Here is a 21374-nt window from a genome sequence, read left to right on the forward strand (position 1 = left end):
ACTCAAACACCATGGCTGAATACATAAAAATGAAAAGAGAGGAGCTGGTGGAGAAGTGCATAACATTCAATTTACCTCATGAGGGTAAAGGGGTAGATGAATTGAGGGTAGCACTTATAGGATTTGCAACTGCCCAGCAAAAACAACCTGTCAGAGAAGAGACCCCAGAAGGATATTTAAGCAATCCCGCTTATATAGAGTACTTGAGAGAGAAGTTGAGGATGGAAGGTGCAGAGAAGGAAAAACAGAGAGAGTTGGAAGCTGAGAGATTGAGGATGGAGGCTGAGGAAAAAGATAAACAGCGGGAGTTGGAAGCTGAGAGATTGAGGATGGAAGGTGCAGAGAAGGAAAAACAGAGGGAGTTGGAAATTGAGAGAATGAGATTGGGGTTTGAGGAGAGGGAGAAGCAATGAGCAGTGGATGCTGAATTACAAGTAGAAAAGTTAAAATTTGATAGAGAGAAATTTCACTCTGAGGAGACAAGGAAAGACAGAGATGGAGCAAAAATAAAAATTACTCCAAAGGACTTTGCTGTCTATGAGCCTGGTCAAGATCCTCAAATTTACCTCAGCACCTTTGAAAAAGCAGCTCAGTTGTGGGGGCTACCTGAAGATAAATACATGCAGTATTTATCAAACCTGATTAAAGGGGAATTGGCTGAGGTATACCAATATTTCCCCTCAGACAAGCCCGTCACATACGCTGAATTCAAAGAAGCAGTGTTTAAAAGATTCAGACTGGGGCCTGATTATTTTAGAAAGCTTTTCAGAAATTGCCAGATACAGACAGGGAGGTCTTTTGTGGAACTGGGAGCAAAGTTGATGGATATATTTGGAAAGTGGATGAGTAGTGCCAAAGCTCAGTCAGTGGAAGAGGTGAAAAGCCTCATGATACTGGATCAATTATACCATCAGTTACCACCAGAAATAAGGCTCCTGGTCAAAGACCGTTCCCCTACATCTGTGCAGGAGGCCGCAGAGATGGCGGATCACTTCGCCTCCAATAGAACTGGCTGGGTGGGGAAAACATCAAGAGAGTTTAAACCCAGACCATATACTGCTGGCAGAAGGGATGTGGTACCACAGAGAGTGAGTCCTCCATTAAAATCTGAAGGGCACAGGACACCCCAGAGTGGATCTGTGTACCCTAAAAGTGAGGAGAAATTATGCTACAACTGTGGTAGACCGGGGCACCTACGTTTTCAATGTGAGGTTGCCAACCCCATTAGTAATCCTGCTCAGACAAGGGCAGTGAAAACAGAGCCCAAGGCTTTAGAAACAGCGAAAAAGGTTCAGTTTTGCCAGATAAACTGGACAGAAGTAACAGACCTTGATTCAAGTCTGAGAGAGGAAGTGAGAGTACAAGGGGCAAATTATTGGGCATTGCTTGATACTGGTGCCGCTCAGACATTACTGAGGCCAGATTTAATAAAATCTGAGGTAATATTACCTCAGGAAACTGTGACTATCCAAGGAGTGAGAGGTCAACCAGAAAGTTTGCCTGTGGCCCTGGTGGAAATGACTTGGAGAGGCCGAGAGGGCCGATATAAAGTAGGCATTAATGCCCAGCAACAAGAACCAGTAATACTGGGAAGGGATGTAATGGGCGCCCAAGGAAAGATCTATGTAGTGACCAGACAGCAAATTGGCAGAGAAAAAGAAGCCATATTAAGGGGGGCTGAAACAAACAGGGTGGAATCTGTTAACCAGCCTCAGGTCACCATAGCAACCACTAGCAGGCCTGCTGAAGAAGACAAACTGTATCAAGTGGTCTCTGGGGAAGAAGCAGAGCAATTCAGGGAAGAGCTGCATAAAGATATCAGTTTGAAGCAGGTAAAGGAACAAGCCCTGACCCAACAGATTCCTTTCACTGACAAGCTGAGGAGTCAAGTTGTGTGTGAGAATGGGATTTTATGTGGACTGTGGATGCCTGCTGAGAGAAAGGATGAATGTGAACCAGTGAAGCAATTGATAGTACCTAGCAAATACAGAACCAGATTGCTAGAGGTAGCCCACGATGTCCCATGTGCAGGACATCTGGGAATAAAAAAGACCAAGAGGAGATTGGCTGCACATTATTATTGGCCAAATATCTCCAAGGATGTAAAACAACATTGTCTATCTTGTGGAATATGCCAAAAGGTGGGAAAGAGTGGAGTAAAGACCAAGGCACCCTTAAAGCCCCTTCCTATAATTGGACAACCCTTTTATAGAGTGGGAATAGATTTGGTGGGCCCTTTTTCCAAACCCACAAGGCATGGCAAGAAATATCTAGTGGTGGTGGTGGATTTTGCCACCAGGTACCCAGACGCAGAAGCACTGAGATCTGTAGAAGCCCCTGTAGTGGCAGAGGCTTTATTAAAAATCTTTATGAGGCTGGGTTTCCCTCATGAAGTGCTGACAGATCAAGGCAGTGTATTCATGGGAGAAGTGATGCAATGTATGTGGAAATGTTGTGGTCTAAAACATCTAAAGACCACTACTTACCATCCTGCCACTAATGGGCTAACTGAGAGATTCAATGGCGTTTTGAAGGGCATGATAAGAAGCTATGTTCAAGATCACCCACAAGACTGAGATGAACGGTTGGGATGTTTCTTATTTGCATACAGAGAAGTCCCTCAGGAGTCAACAGGCTTCTCACCCTTTGAACTAATGTTTACTAGAAAAGTGAGGGGACCTTTGGAACTGCTAAAAAATTCATGGGAAGGAACTCTGGGAGAGTACAAAACTTCTGTAGTAGATTTTGTATTGGGATTCCGCAATAAATTAACATCAATGATGGAAGTAGTGAAAGAGAATTTGAGTCATGCACAGGAGAAGCAAAGTTACTGGTATGACAGAACAGCCAGAGAACGTGTGTATGATGTGGGAGATATGGTTATGGCGTTCATACCCAGGAAACATGACAAATTACAGGCTAACTGGGAAGGACCATATACCATCAGAGAAAGGCTTGACACAGTGACATATGTAATCACCACAGACCAATTAAAGAAAAGCAAAGTGGTTCATGTAAATATGTTAACGCCTTACCATACCAGGGATGCAAAGGTGTTGCAAGTTACCTTATTCCCTGAGGGAAGTGGGCCTGAACTTCCAGATTTGGTACAGGAAAGCAAAGACAAAGGAGGGGTAGATAGATCAAGTGGAATGGTCAGAGGAGGTGAAGGAGGAAGTAAAAGAGGAGATTCTGAGAGTTTTGAAAACCTATAGGAATCTCTTTAGCAACAAACCTGGCCGAACCAGTATAGTTATACATTCCATTGATACTGGAGATCATGCCCCAATCAGATCTGTTCCGTACCGTGTGAATGGGAAAGTTTTGAATGAGATCAAAAAGGAGGTGGAAGAGATGCTGGAATTAGGAGTGATCAGGGAATCCATCAGTCCCTGGGCCTCAAGTATTGTCCTGGTTCTGAAAAAAGATGGAACGACCAGGTTTTGCATTGATTATCGGCTAATCAATAAAATTACTGTCCCAGATGCGTATCCTATGCCTAGGGTAGATGCAATGTTAGAGTTATTGGGGGCAGCAACCATTATCTCTATACTAGATCTCTGTAAAGGATTTTGGCAAATGGAACTAGACGAGCAATCCAGAGCCAAAACTGCCTTCAGTACACCAGATGGGTTATATGAGTTTGTGACCTTACCCATGGGACTAAGAAACTCACCAAGTTCATTTCAGAGGCTAATCAATACTGTGTTGCGAGGCATGTCAGATTTTGCAGTGGCCTATATCGATGACGTGGCCAATTTTAGCAAGTCGGTGCCTGAGCATGTCCAACACCTGACAACAGTATTGGAGGCCTTAAGAAAAGCAGGCCTCACAATAAAAGCTAAGAAATGCCAGTTTGGACTAAAGGAAGTAATCCATTTAGGACATAAGGTGGGGAGTGGGAAAATCACCCCCTTATGGAGCAAGGTGGAGGCAATACAAGCGTGGCCGATCCCCTTAACCAAAAAACAAGTAAGGGCATTTCTGGGTGTGGCTGGTTTTTATAGGAAGTTTGTGAGAAATTTTGGGGAAATAGCAACCCCCTTGCATGAATTGACCAAGAAGAAGTGTTATGAGCGTGTGGTATGGACGGATGAATGTCAGAAGGCTTTTGATCTACTGAAGCAAGCCTTGTGCCAAGGACCCATATTAATAGCACCAGACTATGAGAAACCATTCATCGTGGCTACAGATGCGTCGGACCTCGCGCTGGGAGTCGTCTTGCTGCAGGAGAGAGAAGGCACCAGACATCCAGTGGCGTATCTGAGTCGCAAGCTGACGCCGAGGGGGAAAAACTATTCGTCGGTCCAGAAGGAGTGCCTAGCGGTCGTGTGGGGACTGAACAAGTTGCGCCCATACGTGTGGGGACGAAGATTCACAGTGACTACGGATCATCGGGCCTTGTTATGGTTGCAGACTATGAAAAACCATAACACTATGCTGCAGAGGTGGTCCTCAAGTGGACTTCCAGTTCAAGGACAATGTACTGGCCGATGGACTTTCCAGGCAAGTGGCTGGGACTGCAGTGACGTGACCAGACAGAGGAACAAAGAAAGACATTTTCCCCATAGAGACTTTTATTTGTTAACGCGACGTATAAATCCTGGAACAGGAATAATACTCTGCAGTTGTTTAAGGGGGGGGAAATGTGATGTTCCTATATATTAGTGTATATATGGTAAGTGCTGGTTGTTTAGAGTATACATGGTAAGTAGTGAAAGAGGAGGGGGAGTGAATGGGCAATAGAATGCTTGATGATTGGCTGAATGTTTAAAATGGCTGACAGTATAAATGAAAGGATGACAGGTAAATCTGGGGGAATGTGAGGTGGTGAATTGTGGAATCTGGGGGGAGAAGAGAAAGAGTGGATTGCTTGGTGGGGTTTAGAGAGTTGTTTACCAGGAGGGAGGTGGAGTTCGGATTAGTATTGAGTAAAACCATATGCTTATGTGCCTTAAGAAGAAATCTTGTTAATCTTGTTAGCTTTGTTATCTGTAATAAATACTTAATTTGGTTTACCAAAGGCCTGATCCTTGGCTGGGGTTTCACAGACCAGAAGGGAGGGTAAGGTAATGACCAAGGCTAAAGGGGAACTGTAACAAATGGTGGCAGCGGTGAAGAGAATAACAATACCAGTATTCAGAGCCTCTGGGAATACTAGTATTGGGACGTTACTGGTGGTTGCCTAGCAGGGGGATCTGTTGAGATCTGTGCTAGAGCGGGGATAGGTAAATCATAAGAGAGTGCGGTCCGGACTGGTGGAGTCCCTGGTGGTGCCTAGAGACAGGCAGTAACCACGAGCAGGTAGGAACCTGACAGGGAGAGCCAGGGAAGGACGCATCACAAGCTGCAACTCCCATCAGCCCCATCAAGCATGGCCAATGGCTAGGGATGATGGGAGTTGCAGTTCAGCAACATCTGGAGGGCCAAAGGTTCCCCACTCTTTAAACAGATAGCACACAAAGGTTTTGTTCTGCTCTGAACCATTCCACCACCACCTTGCCCCAATTCCAAACTTTGATACCATAGTTAAAACCCTCACTCCCCTCTCCTCCTCACCAAACCTTCATTTTCAAAGGTCTGGTTTGCCTCCCGCACTCATGAACCGCCACTGCCATTTTGAAGACAGGAAGTCTCACCTCTGTTTTTATTTAATGTTCTTTATTATCTAGCCCCCCCCTCTCAATCCTTAACTCAGGAGCAACAAAACCATCAGGGCTCCACACTGCAGCACAGAAGATATAAAACTCAAACACACAACAGGGAGAGGGCAAACTTGCATTCTCAACTTCTCTTTGAAGGTTTGCATAATATTTATCGTTGCCACATGCTGCAATATTAGAACCAAATGTGCTTTTGAAAAAGAGGTCCCCCACCTCCACAGTTTCTTTTTAAAGGAAACTGTACCCATCCAAGCAGGAAGTTTGTGCAATCTACAGAAGTGTGCATTAAAAACAAAATGCAAGTAAATTGCAAAATGGCCATAGTGCTTCTTTTGCTGGCTTCCGTGAGTTTCTTGGTGGCCCCTCTATGGCCACTAGCTTAGATGGTTTTAAAAGAAAAGAAAAGAATTAAGACAAATGCATGCAAGGAACATCTACCTGTGTCTACTTTTTAGTCATGACAAGTGGGGGTTCTGAACCCTGTTTTTTGTATAGGGTCCCAGCCACTTCTTCCATCCTCTCCCTGACTATGTCTGTTTAGCCCAGGCTGGGCAGTTTTGGAGGGGCCTCACTCCATTCTGGGGTGCGCGTTCAACTTGTGCCCAATCCAATCTACTTTAAAATATTTAATTTTTCTGTTGATGTCTATTGGCTACTCTCACTTCTATCCCTTGGGACATTTTTAAAGAGCTTCTCATTGTAAACCAGGAAATGATCTCTCCAGAGAAGATGGTTCTATCTACCCTTTTCACATCCATGTATCTATCTTTTCCTTCCTTTTTAGCTACTCTGTTCCACTTCCGCCTCCCATTCGGTTATCTGTTCTCTTTCTCTCACTCCCCCAACCTTCTATGCCAATGAGTTCTTATGGGGTTTATTTTGACTCCTGCTCTTGGGGGCGGGGGTTTCTCCTTAAGCTTTTTTTTTTTTAGTATCTGCAAACCTCAAGCTTACCCTGAGCCTGCTGTTATGCATGAGTGGTGTAGTTTTGGCTTTGGAAATAGAGGGACAGATAGCTGAAAGAAACCTCCATGTACAAAGGCAGTATATCTCTGAATTTCAGATGCTGGATACAAACAGGAGAAAGACCCTTGCCTTCACGGCCTACTTGTGATCACCTAGATCACAACTACCATGTTGGAAACAGAATGTTGAATTAAAAGGACATTAGTTTGAACCAGAAAGCCAATTCTTATAAACTACCAACAAAATTCAGGCTGGGCAAAGAACTTTACAGTCCTCGTTCAACAGTTCCACACAACAACTGAATGGCCTGCAGCAAATGCTGTCATTTTATAGGTCAAGGCACTGAAACCCAGGAGGAGGCCATGGCTCTTTACAATGTGCACTTATCAGCTTATCAGCGACATGGCAGATGGGATGGGATGGCACAAGCCATCATGAGCAGCTGGTGTATTTGGGGAAGGGCTGTAGCTCAGTGGTAGAACATCTGCCTTGCATGCTGAAGGTCCCAGGTTCAATCCCTGGTGACATCTCCACGTAGGGCTGGGAATGTGCCCTGCCTGAAACCCCAGAGAGCTGCTGTCAGTCAGTGTAGGCAATACTGAGCTGGATGGACAAATGATCTGACTCAGTTCAAGGGGGAAGAAGCAAAGGCTACCAGTGTTGAAACAATGATCCTTCAACATCAACTTCGCTGGACCGGCCATGATGTTCGAATGCCTGATCACCGTCTTCCAAAGCAGCTACTTTACTCCCAACTTAAGGGTGAAAAATGGAATATTGGTGGACAGCAAAAGAGGTTTAAAGATGTTCTTAAAGCGAATCTAAAAAAATGTAACATGAACATCGAGAACCGGGAAGCCTTGGCCCATGAACTCTCAAATGGAGGTTGGCTATTATCAAAGGTGCTATGGACTTTGAAGAAGCACGAATACAGGGCAAAAGAGACAAACGAGCGAAGTGGAAGGCACGTCAAGCAAATCCTCATCGCAGCCATCTTCCATCTGGAAACCTATGTCCTCACTGTGGGAGGCTGTGTGGATCCAGAATTGGCCTCCACAGTCACTTACGAAGCCACTGTTAAAGACCTTACCCTGAAAGACAATCTTACTCGGCCATGAATGATTGCCAGTGTTAATGTGTCTATGTTCTATGCATCGGATAAAACGATGTCCCCCTCCAGCAGTTGACCTGAGCAAAGTCGCAGGAATAGAGGAAGCTGCCTTATACAGAGTAAGACCATTAGGCCATCTAACTCCCTTCCCTTTAAAGCCATACAGTGAATGTTGTGGCTGAACAGGGTTTTAGTTCAGTTTAGATTTAAACTGAAGATGGGCACCATAAGAAATAAAAATGAGAAATAAAAACAAAATTAGTGAGACATGAATCAATAAAAAACAACTGAATGAGTGTGGTGCCACACACTCTTTTTCGTGGTGGTGCTTTGTTCACGAATTGCATGTGTTTTTTGAGTGAATGCAGCTAAATGCATTTTTTACTTATGTTTTTAAATTTATTTTAAGTTGCTTTGGGACATTTTTGTGTCACAAACAGCTAATATGTTTAAACAGCAACAACAACAAATCCTGAGTCAACTCAATGAAAACAATAATTACTGCCAGTTACATATCTAATTTAAATTTCAATGATGCCAGTTTCCGATTTTAGCTTTTATAAGTATTTGTTAACCACGACAAAGAAGAAACATAGAAGAGTCAAGCCAAAATAACTGAACCACATCTGGCTCGAGCTTCATCTGGTGGTACCATTAAGAAGGTGGCAATTCTTCTCAAAAATCTTGTTAAAAAGTAAAAAAGAAAAAGAAAAAAGGGAGTCAAGGGAAGAAAAAGAAATCCATCTTTTGACACATTGACCAAAATACTTTGTGGCGATGAACAGATGGAAGATCCTTGACCTCACCTGATCTCCAACAGTAGGAGCTTCAACTGCATGGCACCTTCGCTAACCTGCTTTTAAGGACTGCAGAAGGCATACACTGAAACCTACCAAAGAGTTCCTTCCTTCCCTCCTCAAACAAAACTGCGCTCTGCAGGTGAGGGCCTCCTGCAGATACCATCTTATCAGGAGGTCCGTTATGCACAACATAGGAAGCGGACCTTTAGTGTGGCGGCACCAACCCTGTGGAATTCCCTCCCTTTGAATATTAGGCAGGCACCATCTCTGCTATCTTTTCGGCGCCTTTTGAAGACTTTCCTCTTTCGACAAGCCTTTTAAGTTGAGACCTTATCCCAGTCTGCGTCTGTGTTGGAATTGCTTTTTAATATGTTTATTTTTTAAAAACAGTATGTTTTTTAACCCTTTTTAAAAGATGTTTTAAAAGCTTTTTTACAAAAAAAATGTTTTTAATGTTTAGTTTTGGTGTATTTTAAGGTCTGTTTTTATGATGTTTTAAAGTGTTTTTAGCACTTCTGTTTGCCGCCCTGGGCTCCTGCTGGGAGGAGGGGCAGGATATAAATAAAATAAAAAATACATAGATAAATAACATTTTAAATAAGTAGACCTCTGGACCTGGATTATGTTTGATTAAGTTGTATCAGGAGGATATTTTTATAGACTTTTAAGATATGCTAAATCATCTTGCAAAAAATACATAGTTTATTGTGGAATTTAAACTTCTTCAGTTGACCTGGGCGAAAACTTAACAGAGGAATGTTGGCCTAATGCAAATCAAGCATTAGGGGGTCAGCAGCAATAAGGTTCAAGGCCTGGCTCTGTGGGAGGGTGGCCCCAAGCAAGACGTATTCTCTCCGTCTCAGCTGACCAGCTGTAAAATAAGAACCATCATCATGACAAACCCTCAGAATGTCATGCCTAGCCTTGTCCTGATGCCATACACCTGAATCTTCACAGGATGTACCAGATGCTCCATAGGTCAAGGACCTTGAGGAACAGGCAGGGTCTCCTGGACCCAGTGCGGAGGATCCCCTGGAAGACTTGCTGAAGAACCCCTGGAGCTCTTCAGAGGAGAAGGTGTAGCTACCCCTCAGTCCTCGAGAACACCAACGCCAAAAAGTCCAGGGTGAAGAGTGACAGCAGAGCGTGTGCTGATGGACTCAGAGTCATTGTGCGGCTCATGAGTAAAGGGTCTACTTGTGAGTTAGCAATCCCCAAGGCTTCCTAGACTACCAGCATCTGTGGTTAGGGTGTGGTTTTAGGAGGCATGGCCTCCTCCTTGAGCCTTCCAGTTGCTGGAAACAACACAGGTCTCTGGCTCCTGCTGATTCTATGGCCCCCTCCTTGATGAACTCCCTCCTTGACCTTGAGAAGTTTCCTGACCTTGCTTCTGAATCACGTTTTGGACCTAGACTGGTTCTCTGTGCTTGTCTTTGGTTTGTTTGGACGATGCTGCAACTGCAACCTGGCCCGTGTTGGTTAAGTACTCTCATGAGAGGCTTACATCTCCTGGGACTGGGACCCCAGCCCCTGTGGACATACCCTGGAGTGTGGCATAGATGCATCTTAAGAAGCAGAAATATCTGGAGCCGTAGAGGCCCCCTAATGACTTCAGTTTCTTACCAGTTCTTTGGCTTCTGCTAGGAGATCTTCCACATCTGAGAAGCTGAAGCTGGCCAATGTGATGAACTGGCTGACAACGGAAACAAACTTGTCTCCTGGATGGGAGGGCTGAGATTTCTGGTATTCCAGCTCCTTTGGAGGGGAAAAAAATAATTTTGGTCATTTGGGGGTTCAAGGAAAGGAACGGTGGTGGGCATAATCTCAGGTGTTGACTGGGATTAGGAAAGTCCTGAAGAGCAGAAGACCAAAGTCCACTACACGCTCACCCAGCCACGCGACAGCCACATGGAATCAGGCCAGTCATGTGGGTCATCAGTGGCTACTAGCCATGATGGCTATGCTTTGCCTCCACGGTTGGAGGCAGATGCTTCTGAATACCAATTGTTGGAAACCGCAGGAGGGAAGAGTGCTGTTGCACCCAGGTCATGCTTGAGGGTTTTCCACAGGCACCTGGTTGGCCACTGTGAGAACAGGATGCTGGCCTAAATGGGCCACTGGCTTGTCATTGCAGGGTTCTCCTGATATTTTTAAGGGTTGCATCTGCACCAGTTCTGTCCACCCCAAAACAAACTCTTTTTTTTAAATGCTCATAATGAAAAAGAGAAAGGAAAGCTACTCAGGTCATTAAGAGTCCTATAAAACCGTAATGAGATGCAGGTCAGGAAGGAGAAGAGAAACCAGGCTCTAGGAGAGAGAGATAAAAACATCTACAGCCAGCTTCCCCCTCCTTCCTCTGCAAGGACGGATGCTAAAAGGAGCTCCTTGCAGTCGTCTCGTAGCAGGAGGACCATTAAGTGGGTAAACAATACTCACCGTCTCCACAGCCCTCAGCCCACTCCTCAAGGTGCCAACTTCCTTCTCGAGCTCAGTCATGCTGCCAGAGACAAAGGAAGTGTGTTAATTTTTCAAGTTGCTCTGAGCCAATTTCTAGAAATGCAGCTCCAAAGCTACTTTTTCTTCTCTCCCCTTGGAAAAAAATATTAAAATTAAAACAACAACTTTGCACCGAGTCCTGCTTTTCGTGCCCTTTTCTTTTTGGGTCTGTATTTTAGACTGTTAGCTTGCAAAGCAAGAGCTGTCTTAAGTGACTGTATGTAATAATATCATCATATCCCCTTAAATATTAGACAGGTGCTATCTCTGTTATCTTTTTGGCACATACTGAAGACCTTCCTCTTTCAACAAGCCTTTTAAGTAGAGACCTTAATCCAGTCTGCGTCTGTGTTGGAATTGCTTAAGATGTTTTTAAAGCTTTGTAATAAAATGTTTTTCAAGATGTTTTGTTTAAATATATTCTAAAGTCAGTTTTTAAGATGTTTTAGAGTGTTTTTGTTTGCCGCCCTGGGCTCCTACTGGGAGGAAGGGCAGGATATAAATGAATGAATGAAGGTTAATACAAACATACTTATAAGGACGGTTTAAAATCTATTGCAAACAGACTGGGATAAGAATCTCCACTTAAAAGGCTTGTTGAAAAAGGTCTTCATTAGGTGCCAATAAAGATGGAGTTTTTCTGATTGATTAATCAATAGTTAATTAATTAATGATAATTGGTGTTAAGTTCCAAAGTGTCCATAGTAATTTGCTTTATGTAAGATGCAAACTCTGTTAGGCACACATCTCCGCCACATGTTTAAAGCAGTATCATACCACTTTAAACAGTCATGTACTTCCCCAAAGAATTAGGAGAGCCTTATTCCCCTCACAGAGCTACAATTTCTAGAGTTCCTTGGAAAGAGGGATTCACAGAACCACAGAACAGTACAGTTGGAAGGGGCCTTTAAGGCCATCAAGTCCAACCCCCTGCTCAATGCAGGAATCCAAATCAAAGCATTCCTGACAGGTGGCTGTCCAGCTGCCTCTGCAATGCCTCCAGTGTTGGAGAGCCCACCACCTACCTAGGTCATTGGTTCCATTGTCATACCACTCTAGCAGTTAAGACGTTTTTCCTGATGTTCGGCCGAAGTCTGCCTTCCTGTAACTTCAGCCCATTATTCTGTGTTTATTATTTATTACATTTGTATACCGCCCCATAACCGAAGCTCTCTGGGCGGTTTACAACAATGATTGTTAAACCACTCTGGGAAAGGAACTGTAGATCTGTGAGGGAAGCAGGGATCTCCTAATAACTCTCAGCACCTTTAAAAAACTACAGTTGCCAGGATTCTTTGGGGGAAGCCATGGCTATTTAAAGTGCCATAGTCCTACTTTTCCAGTTCTACCTGGAGATGCCACAGATCGACCCTGGGACCTTCTGCAAGTTAATCAGAAGCTCTACCACTGAGCTATGGCTGTTGCCCAAGGGGCTGGGCTCTCCGTTCAAATGGAACCTTTCACCCTGCCTTTGAGAGCCAGTGTGGCGTAGTGGTTAAGGTGTTGGACTACGATCTGGGAGACCAGGGTTCGAATCCCCACATAGCCATGAAGCTCCCTGGGTGACCTTGGGCCAGTCACTGCCTCTCAGCCTCATGAAAACCCTATTCATAGGGTCACCATAAGTCAGAATCGACTTAAAGGCAGCACATTTACATTTTTTATTTGAGCCACAGTGGTTGCCCTCAGGGTAGAGCCCTGGCAGTTATCCAGGGTACCACTCAATGGAGTGGGCAGGAGGGCCTTCCAGATGAAGCAGGGCTGGCTTGCCACATTTGGAATTACGCAAAGGATTGGGGAGAACAGCTGTGAGAGAACCAGAAAAGGTCCTCAGATGCAAAGATGTATCACTGAACACTAAAGTCAGGATCATTCAGACCTGGTATTCCCAATCTCTATGTATGGATGTGAAAGTTGGACAGTGAAAAAAGCGGATAAGAGAAAAATCAACTCGTTTGAAATGTGGTGTTGGAGGTTTGCAAATTAAACCAGAACTATCACTAGAAGCTAAAATGATGAAATGGAGGTTATCATGCTTTGGACACCTCATGAGAAAACAGGATTCACTAGAAAAGACAATAATGCTGCGAAAAACAGAAGGGAGTAGAACAAGAGGAAGGCCAAACAAGAGATAGGTTGATTCCATAAAGGAAGCCACAGAACTTACAAGAGCTGAACAGGGTGGTTTATAGCAGATGCTATTGGAGGTCACTGATTGATAGGGTCACCATAAGTCATAATCAACTTGAAGGCACATAACAACAACAAAATACACACTGCATCTAAAGAAGGGTTGGGGTGCCGTGGTGACTGGTGGCTCCATGTCAGTGGGGCAGTGGAATCCGCTCCGGGTTTTAGTCTGAACTTTCAAAGTTCCAGAAATTGTGAACACTGCCCAGTCCCCTGATCCCAAGCACTTGCCCAAACGTACAACACTTACTTTACTTTGGCAGCCTCAGGGACATCTTTTAGCTCTTCATGCAGGTTGAGAACTTTGGGGTACTTCTTTTCTACGATGGTGATGAGATAGTGCAACAAGGTGATATTCCTAGAATAAAGACTGGCAGTGTTATGGGTGCAACTAATGTTTGTGACTTTCATAGGAGCTATTTGTGAAGTGGGGACACCCAATGTAGTGCCCTCCAGATGCTGCTGAACTACAGCTCCCATTAGTCCCAGCGAGCAGGACTAATGGCCAGGGATAGTGGGAGTTGTAGTCCATCAACATATGGAGGCCACCATGTTGGCTACCCTCGTTGCGAAGAAGAAAAGCAGTCTGAATGAAGCGAGAAGTTTCTGAAAAGTTATTGCGAATCCACGAAAAGGGACTTGTTGCACAGAATAAGCCAACTACTCAGGACAGAGGCAAACGTGCAATAGTCAGATCTGTTGACAGACGAACAGCCTTGCAACATGTGCAACAGCCAGATAGGCAACAATAGCTTTTATTAACCATCTCAGGCCCTACAACTGGCAGGAGGAATTTAAAAATACTCCTGTTTACCTAGGCATTTGATGGTTGAAAGTTACTTTTCCTGGCAACCCTGAAATTATTAACTGCGAGAGTATATGATTGTTTTACACTCTTTAAGATACTGGGCTCCTTTGGGAGAAAGGGTGGGATATAAATTTAATAAAGAAACAACCTGGCCCCACACGCTACAGCAGGCTGAAATGAGGTATTTTCTGCAATAATGGTAGAATTAATTTGCAAATCAGTGATGAAGCTGCCTTTCCTGGTAAAACACCCTGAACATGCAACACAAGTTCTCAGCAAGGATGGAAACAGGCTAAGTTTAGCTGGCATGCAGAACTTTAGTGTTAAACCTTCATTCATGCATCAGGCTGGGCTGTGTCTCAAAAGTATTTCCTTTGCTGTCCTCTATGGGTGTAAAGTGCAATCCCATGAAAAGAGTGGGAGGAAGGTTTCTCCTGCCTCTCATTCTCTCAAAAAGGAACTTGATGACAGACTCTACTCTTTGGGAAGAAGCTGCTTGCTTACTTGTCCATGCTGGATTTGGTGTCCGCAATCTTGTTCAGGCTAATTATTTTAAAGCCGTAAGCGTTCCCCCTCTGGCCTTTATTCATGTAGTTGCCTAAGGCCAAAACCACCTCCAGCAGTTGCTTCAGACTTTTGCTTTGGAACACCTCCGTGGAAGCTGTGCGGATTGCTGTGAAGGACAAGGCGGAGGAACCCTGGTCAGCAAATGCAACCTGACTATTATCGTTTATAAATCTCTTCCTAGGAGGCATCTCAAAGTGATTTACTATACAATTATATGTATATCAATTACAAACAGAATTTTTTTTAAAAAAATTGCATATATAAACCAAAACTAAAACAAATTAACAACAAATACATGTATAAAATTATATATATAAAATCAATATTAACTCCAACTCAGATACCAACTGGGATAACAATATCCACTTACAAGGCTTGTTGAAACAACATAACATTTTTAAAAAATGATTATTTAGATCCCCAACCTGGATGCTCTCTAAATATTGTTGGACTACAATTCCCATCAGACCAAGCCAGCTCTCTTTGGGAGTGCCATGATTGTTTAAAGTGGCATACTACTGATTTAAATGTCTAGTGCAGATGGGTCCTAAATTTGGGGTGCTAAAGGAATATGAATGAACACAAGGGAGGTCATCCCAAGCTAACATCACGACATTAGCAAGAGAGGTAGACATAAAAACATAAGAAAAGCTGTGCTGGATCAGGCCAGTGGCCCATTTAGCCCAGCATCCTGTTCTTACAGTGGCCAAACCAATTCCCATGGGAAACCTGAAGGCAGGAGAGTGCAACAGCACTTCTCCCCTCCTGCTGTTTCAGAAGCATGCTGCCTCTGACCATGCAGGCACAGCATAGCCATCACAGCTAATACCAGTCGATAGCCTTATCCTCTGCGAATTTGTCTAATTGGCTAATTTTAAAGCCATAAGGTATGGAGTGCATACCGCAGTTCAGAAAAGGTACCGCCAGGGCCAAGAAGATGCCAGCATGGTTAACAAGCAAAGTCAAGGAAGCTCTTAGAGGCAAAAAGTCTTCCTTCAGAAAATGGAAGTCTTGTCCGAATGAAGAAAATAAAAAAGAACACAAACTCTGGCAAAAGAAATGCAAGAAGACAATAAGGGATGCTAAAAAAGAATTTGAGGAGCACATTGCTAAGAACATAAAAACCAACAACAAAAAATTCTATAAATACATTCAAAGCAGGAGACCATCTAGGGAGACAATTGGACCCTTGGATGATAAGGGAGTCAAAGGTGTACTAAAGAACGATAAGGAGATTGCAGAGAAGCTAAATGAATTCTTTGCATCTGTCTTCACAGTGGAAGATATAGGGCAGATCCCTGAACCTAAACTAACATTTGCAGGAAGGGATTCTGAGGAACTGAGACAAATAGTGGTAACGAGAGAGGAAGTTCTAGGCTTAATGGACAATATAAAAACTGACAAATCACCGGGCCCGGATGGCATCCAGCCGAGAGTTCTCAAAGAACTCAAATGTGAAATTGCTGATCTGCTAACTAAAATATGTAACTTGTCCCTTGGGTCCTCCTCCGTGCCTGAGGACTGGAAAGTGGCAAATGTAACGCCAATATTCAAAAAGGGATCCAGAGGGGATCCCGGAAATTACAGGCCAGTTAGCTTAACTTCTGTCCCTGGAAAACTGGTAGAAAGTATGATTAAAGCTAGATTAACTAAGCACATAGAAGAACAAGCCTTGCTGAAGCAGAGCCAGCATGGCTTCTGCAAGGGAAAGTCCTGTCTCAGTAACCTATTAGAATTCTTTGAGAGTGTCAACAAGCATATAGATAGAGGTGATCCAGTGGATATAGTGTACTTAGACTTTCAAAAAGTGTTTGACAAGGTACCTCACCAAAGACTTCTGAGGAAGCTTAGCAGTCATGGAATAAGAGGAGAGGTCCTCTTGTGGATAAGGGATTGGTTAAGAAGCAGAAAGCAGAGAGTAGGAATAAACGGACAGTTCTCCCAATGGAGGGCTGTAGAAAGTGGAGTCCCTCAAGGATCGGTATTGGGACCTGTACTTTTCAACTTCTTCATTAATGACCTAGAATTAGGAGTGAGCAGTGAAGTGGCCAAGTTTGCTGACGACACTAAATTGTTCAGGGTTGTTAAAACAAAAAGGGATTGTGAAGGGCTCCAAAAAGACCTCTCCAAACTGAGTGAATGGGCGGAAAAATGGCAAATGCAATTCAATATAAACAAGTGTAAAATTATGCATATTGGAGCAAAAAATCTGAATTTCACATATACGCTCATGGGGTCTGAACTGGCGGTGACCAACCAGGAGAGAGACCTCGGGGTTGTAGTGGACAGCACGATGAAAATGTCGACCCAGTGTGCGGCAGCTGTGAAAAAGGCAAATTCCATGCTAGCGATAATTAGGAAAGGTATTGAAAATAAAACAGCCGATATCATAATGCCGTTGTATAAATCTATGGTGCGGCCGCATTTGGAATACTGTGTACAGTTCTGGTTGCCTCATCTCAAAAAGGATATTCTAGAGTTGGAAAAGGTTCAGAAGAGGGCAACCAGAATGATCAAGGGGATGGAGCGACTCCCTTACAAGGAAAGGTTGCAGCATTTGGGGCTTTTTAGTTTAGAGAAAAGGCGGGTCAGAGGAGACATGATAGAAGTGTATAAAGTTATGCATGGCATTGAGAAAGTGGATAGAGAAAAGTTCTTCTCCCTCTCTCATAATACTAGAACTCGTGGACATTCAAAGAAGCTGAATGTTGGAAGATTCAGGACAGACAAAAGGAAGTACTTCTTTACTCAGTGCATAGTTAAACTATGGAATTTGCTCCCACAAGATGCAGTAATGGCCACCAGCTTGGACGGCTTTAAAAGAAGATTAGACAAATTCATGGAGGACAGGGCTATCAATGGCTACTAGCCGTGATGGCTGTGCTGTGCCACCCTAGTCAGAGGCAGCATGCTTCTGAAAACCAGTTGCCGGAAGCCTCAGGAGGGGAGAGTGTTCTTGCACTCGGGTCCTGCTTGCGGGCTTCCCCCAGGCACCTGGTTGGCCACTGTGAGAACAGGATGCTGGACCACTAGATGGGCCACTGGCCTGATCCAGCAGGCTCTTCTTATGTTCTTATGTTCATCAGAGTTGGCCATCATCACTACATCTAGTGGTAGACAGTGAGCTGGTTTCCATGTAACACTGAGCCAAACTCAGTGGACTCCTGGAGAGGAGATCTCAGCCGCTTTGATTCTCCTCTAGTCGTGCTGTGAAATAAGCCATGGTTTGGTGTGTCATCTGAGCACACAGTTTGTCTCACTCCAAACAATGAGCTCTAACCAAGGGTTGAGGGCTCATGGTTTGTCTGGAAGAGACAAACCACGAGCCTGGGGTTTAGGCATCATGCTATGCCAAACCAAGCAGCATCACCAGGAAAGGAGCACAGAGGCCACAATCTCTGCTCCAGGATCCTTCACATTTGCACTGATAGCTTAGGGTTACATGTGAACAAGATCAATTATTCCATGAAAAATATGTGAAAATGTACAGAGCAAAATGACTGACTTTGAGAGAGAAGGTGGTAAGAGCTATCATCCCTATGTTGTTGTTATGTGCCTCCAAGTCGACTACGACTTATGGCGACCCTATGAATCAGTGACCTCCAAGAGCATCTGTCATGAACCACCCTGTTCAGATCTTGTAAGTTCAGGTCTGTGGCTTCCTTTATGGAATCAATCCATCTCTTGTTTGGCCTGCCTCTTTTTCTACGTCCTTCTGGTTTTCCCAGCATTATTATCTTTTCTAATGAATCATGTCTTCTCATTATGTGTCTAAAGTATGATAACCTCAGTTTCATCATTTTAGCTTCTAGTGATAGTTCTGGTTTAATCTGTTCTAACACCCAATTATTTGTCTTTTTTGCAGTCCATGGTATCCGCAACTTATAAACGCACCTAATAAAGGCTTTCCACACCACTTTTTAAAAAAGTTTCAGTTAGCTTGCATAACAAGTAGATTCAGTACGAGAGTTTTCCCATCAACATGCTATACCAAATTCTTATTGCACAGGTTAACAGAGAAGTTCTTACGTACAAGTGGTGAACCTGTATGCCGCTTAGAGAATTTTTTTGAACAATTTTTGAAATAAATAAAATAGGAAATAAATAGTAAACTGCCCGTACTACCACCAGAAAAGGAATGAATCTTTATACAGAAGGCCTCTGTGTTGTCCATCAAAAGTAGTCAAGAAAGAGAGTTTAGGGTCCAAGTTCGCAATGTTTGTGCTGGGATAGCGAGATCCTTAATCCCTGCACCTCAGCCACACTATCGTTTTGTTTAAAACCCTTGTTTAAAACATTAACAATCTTGCTTTGTTCAGGACGATCAAGCTTAAACACACAAGCATTTTTAAAGCAAATGAGTGGTATGCAACTAAATATTTGTGGTAGTGCAAGAATTAGCACTAGTGCAGTGGGATTTCTCCCCTCTTCTGCCCCCGCACACCCCCCACACCATCCCCAGATCTGCCCCAGAAGGTTGGGGGAGCCCCTGGAGCAGATTTAGGGGCTGTGGGGAAGAGGAAGTAGAGGGGGAGATTGTTCCGTTGGGCAAATGGAAATCCATAGAATCATACAATAGTAGAGTTAGAAGGGGCCTATAAGGCCATCAAGTCCAACCCCCTGCTCAATGCAGGAATCCAAATCAAAGCATTCCCGACAGATGGCTGTCCAGCTGCCTCTTGAATGCCTCCAGTGTCAGACAGCCCACCACCTCTCTAGATAATTGGTTCCATTGTCATACGGCTCTAACAGTTAGGAAGTTTTTCCTGATGTCCAGTCGAAATCTGGCTTCCTGCAACTTGAGCCCATTATTCCGTGTCCTGCACTCTGGGACGATCGAGAAAAGATCCCAGCCCTCCTCTGTGTGACAACCTTTCATGTACTTGAAGAGTGCTATCATATCTCCCCTCAGTCTTCTCTTCTCCAGGCTAAACATCCCCAGTTCTTTCCTTGAGCAGACGGAACATTCACGGAGTGCTATACTGAGCACAATAAGTGTTTTAACACTAAACTTACCTTCTACTCTGGGTTTAACTTCAGCAACTCTCTCAGCAAACTTCTTTTTAAAATACAAGGACTGCAGCCTTTGCTGGTAATGGTTTATCCTGCAATAGACAAGGAGAACAAACTTCGAGCAATACCCTGTGGCAGAAAAGGGCTGTGCCTTGCATATCTAGTCCTGGCCGCTTCCTCTCATCCCCAGGGATCACTGAGGTTTCCCAGGAGCTAAAATCATCACCCATACACTACTTCTCCACTGCATACAGAAATGGTGGTGGCTCTGAATCTGTGCAATGACCTCCTCATTGAACTGAGTGTCACCTCAGACCTGTTATTTAAAGACATCAAGTGGGTTCCTACTGGGAGAAAGAGCGGGATATAAATCACATACATACATACATACATACTCACTCACTCACTCACTCTTTTTTTTGTCAGGCTTTTAAGAGGCTGTTGGGTCAAGTCATTTGTAAAAATTGAAATGGACTGCCTTCAAGTCGACCCCGACTTACGGCGACTCTATGAATAGGGTTTTCATGGTAAGCGGTATTCAGAGGAGGTTTACTATTGTCTCCCTCCGAGGCTGAGAGACAGTGACTGGCCCAAGGTCACCCAGTGAGCTTCAGGGCTGTGTGGGGATTCAAACCCTGGTCTCCCAGGTCGCAGTCCAGCTAACTAAAAGGTTGCTAGCCTTTTTGGCCCAGAAGCTCCTCTGTTCAGAATAGAGGTGTGTGTGTGTCCAGTCCTGGCGTCCAACGAAATGTGGGCATGTTTAACAGGGCATGTTCAATGTCGGACAGCCTGAGTCGGTGCAAACAAGAACTGATCAGGAAGAACAGTCTCTCATGCAGAAAGGGTTATTGAGTTGATATTTGCTGAGATCTTTCACGGATGTCATAGGAGGTACAGGTGTTGGTGCCCTCAAACAGCAATCTATGAGAATTATTTTAACATTTCTGTTTATTATGTATTATGTTTTTGTAAACTGCCCTGTGACTTTTTTTTGGTGAAGGGCAGCAAGGACATCTCTAAATAAACAATATAAGATAAAATACCCAAGGCAGATTACAAATCAACATAATTAGGTGGAAAAAACCCAGAAGGCTCAGTTTAAAACAACCAGCAGAGCACTGTTTGGGAGATCTCTCTCTCTCTCTCTCTCTCTCTCTCTCTCTCTCTCTCACACACACACACACACACACACACACACACACACACACACACACACGACAGCGAGCAAGCTAAGATTTCACAGGATGTTGAAATGCCAACAGGGAAGAAGCCAAACAGAACTCTTGTGGCATGCAGTTGTGAGAATTGGGGGCCAGCACAGGAAACGTCTTCTCCGGCATACCCACCAATTGAACTTCCAACAGCAGTGGACTGTAGAGAACTTTCCAACCCATCCCCCGTGTATCTCAGTGTGTGGGAAGGCTTCAAATCAACCACATCAGCTTTCTTTAAGTCTTAAGGTGCCAGTTGCAGATACTCTGTGTGGCTTTTCCCTTGCAGTGTGGAAAGCACAGGCAGCTCCTTTGCAGTTCAGGCCCCTTCCCAAACACTCTCAATCTACGCTGGGAACTGGATGTGTGTGGTGAGACCAGGGGTGTGGAACCTTTTTTGCAACCTCAGGGCCACACTGCTTTGTGGGTAACCTTCTGGGAGCGGCCGCATGTCAGTTGTGGGTGGCTCCAGACGCAACAAGTGGGCGGATCAAGAGGTGTGACTCTTTTGTCTTTGTACAAAGGCTATATTCCAGCTGGGCAAAAATC

At 44.1% G+C, this 21374-nt stretch overlaps 1 protein-coding gene across 1 annotated transcript in view; it reads right to left on the bottom strand.

Moving 5' to 3' along the window:
* The window catches only part of DAAM1 (dishevelled associated activator of morphogenesis 1), a 243282-nt gene that overhangs the window by 8059 nt on the left and 213849 nt on the right, over nt 1–21374 (bottom strand). Inside the window, exons 19-23 of the mRNA XM_061612446.1 lie at nt 19618–19706; nt 14539–14707; nt 13477–13584; nt 10977–11037; nt 10164–10295 (exon numbers count right to left, since the gene is read on the bottom strand). Coding sequence (XP_061468430.1) covers nt 10164–10295; nt 10977–11037; nt 13477–13584; nt 14539–14707; nt 19618–19706 — 559 coding nt within the window. The remainder of the gene's footprint in view (nt 1–10163; nt 10296–10976; nt 11038–13476; nt 13585–14538; nt 14708–19617; nt 19707–21374) is intronic.

Source organism: Rhineura floridana, chromosome 2, assembly GCF_030035675.1.
Source record: "Rhineura floridana isolate rRhiFlo1 chromosome 2, rRhiFlo1.hap2, whole genome shotgun sequence".
Classification (NCBI taxonomy): Eukaryota; Metazoa; Chordata; class Lepidosauria; order Squamata; family Rhineuridae; genus Rhineura; species Rhineura floridana.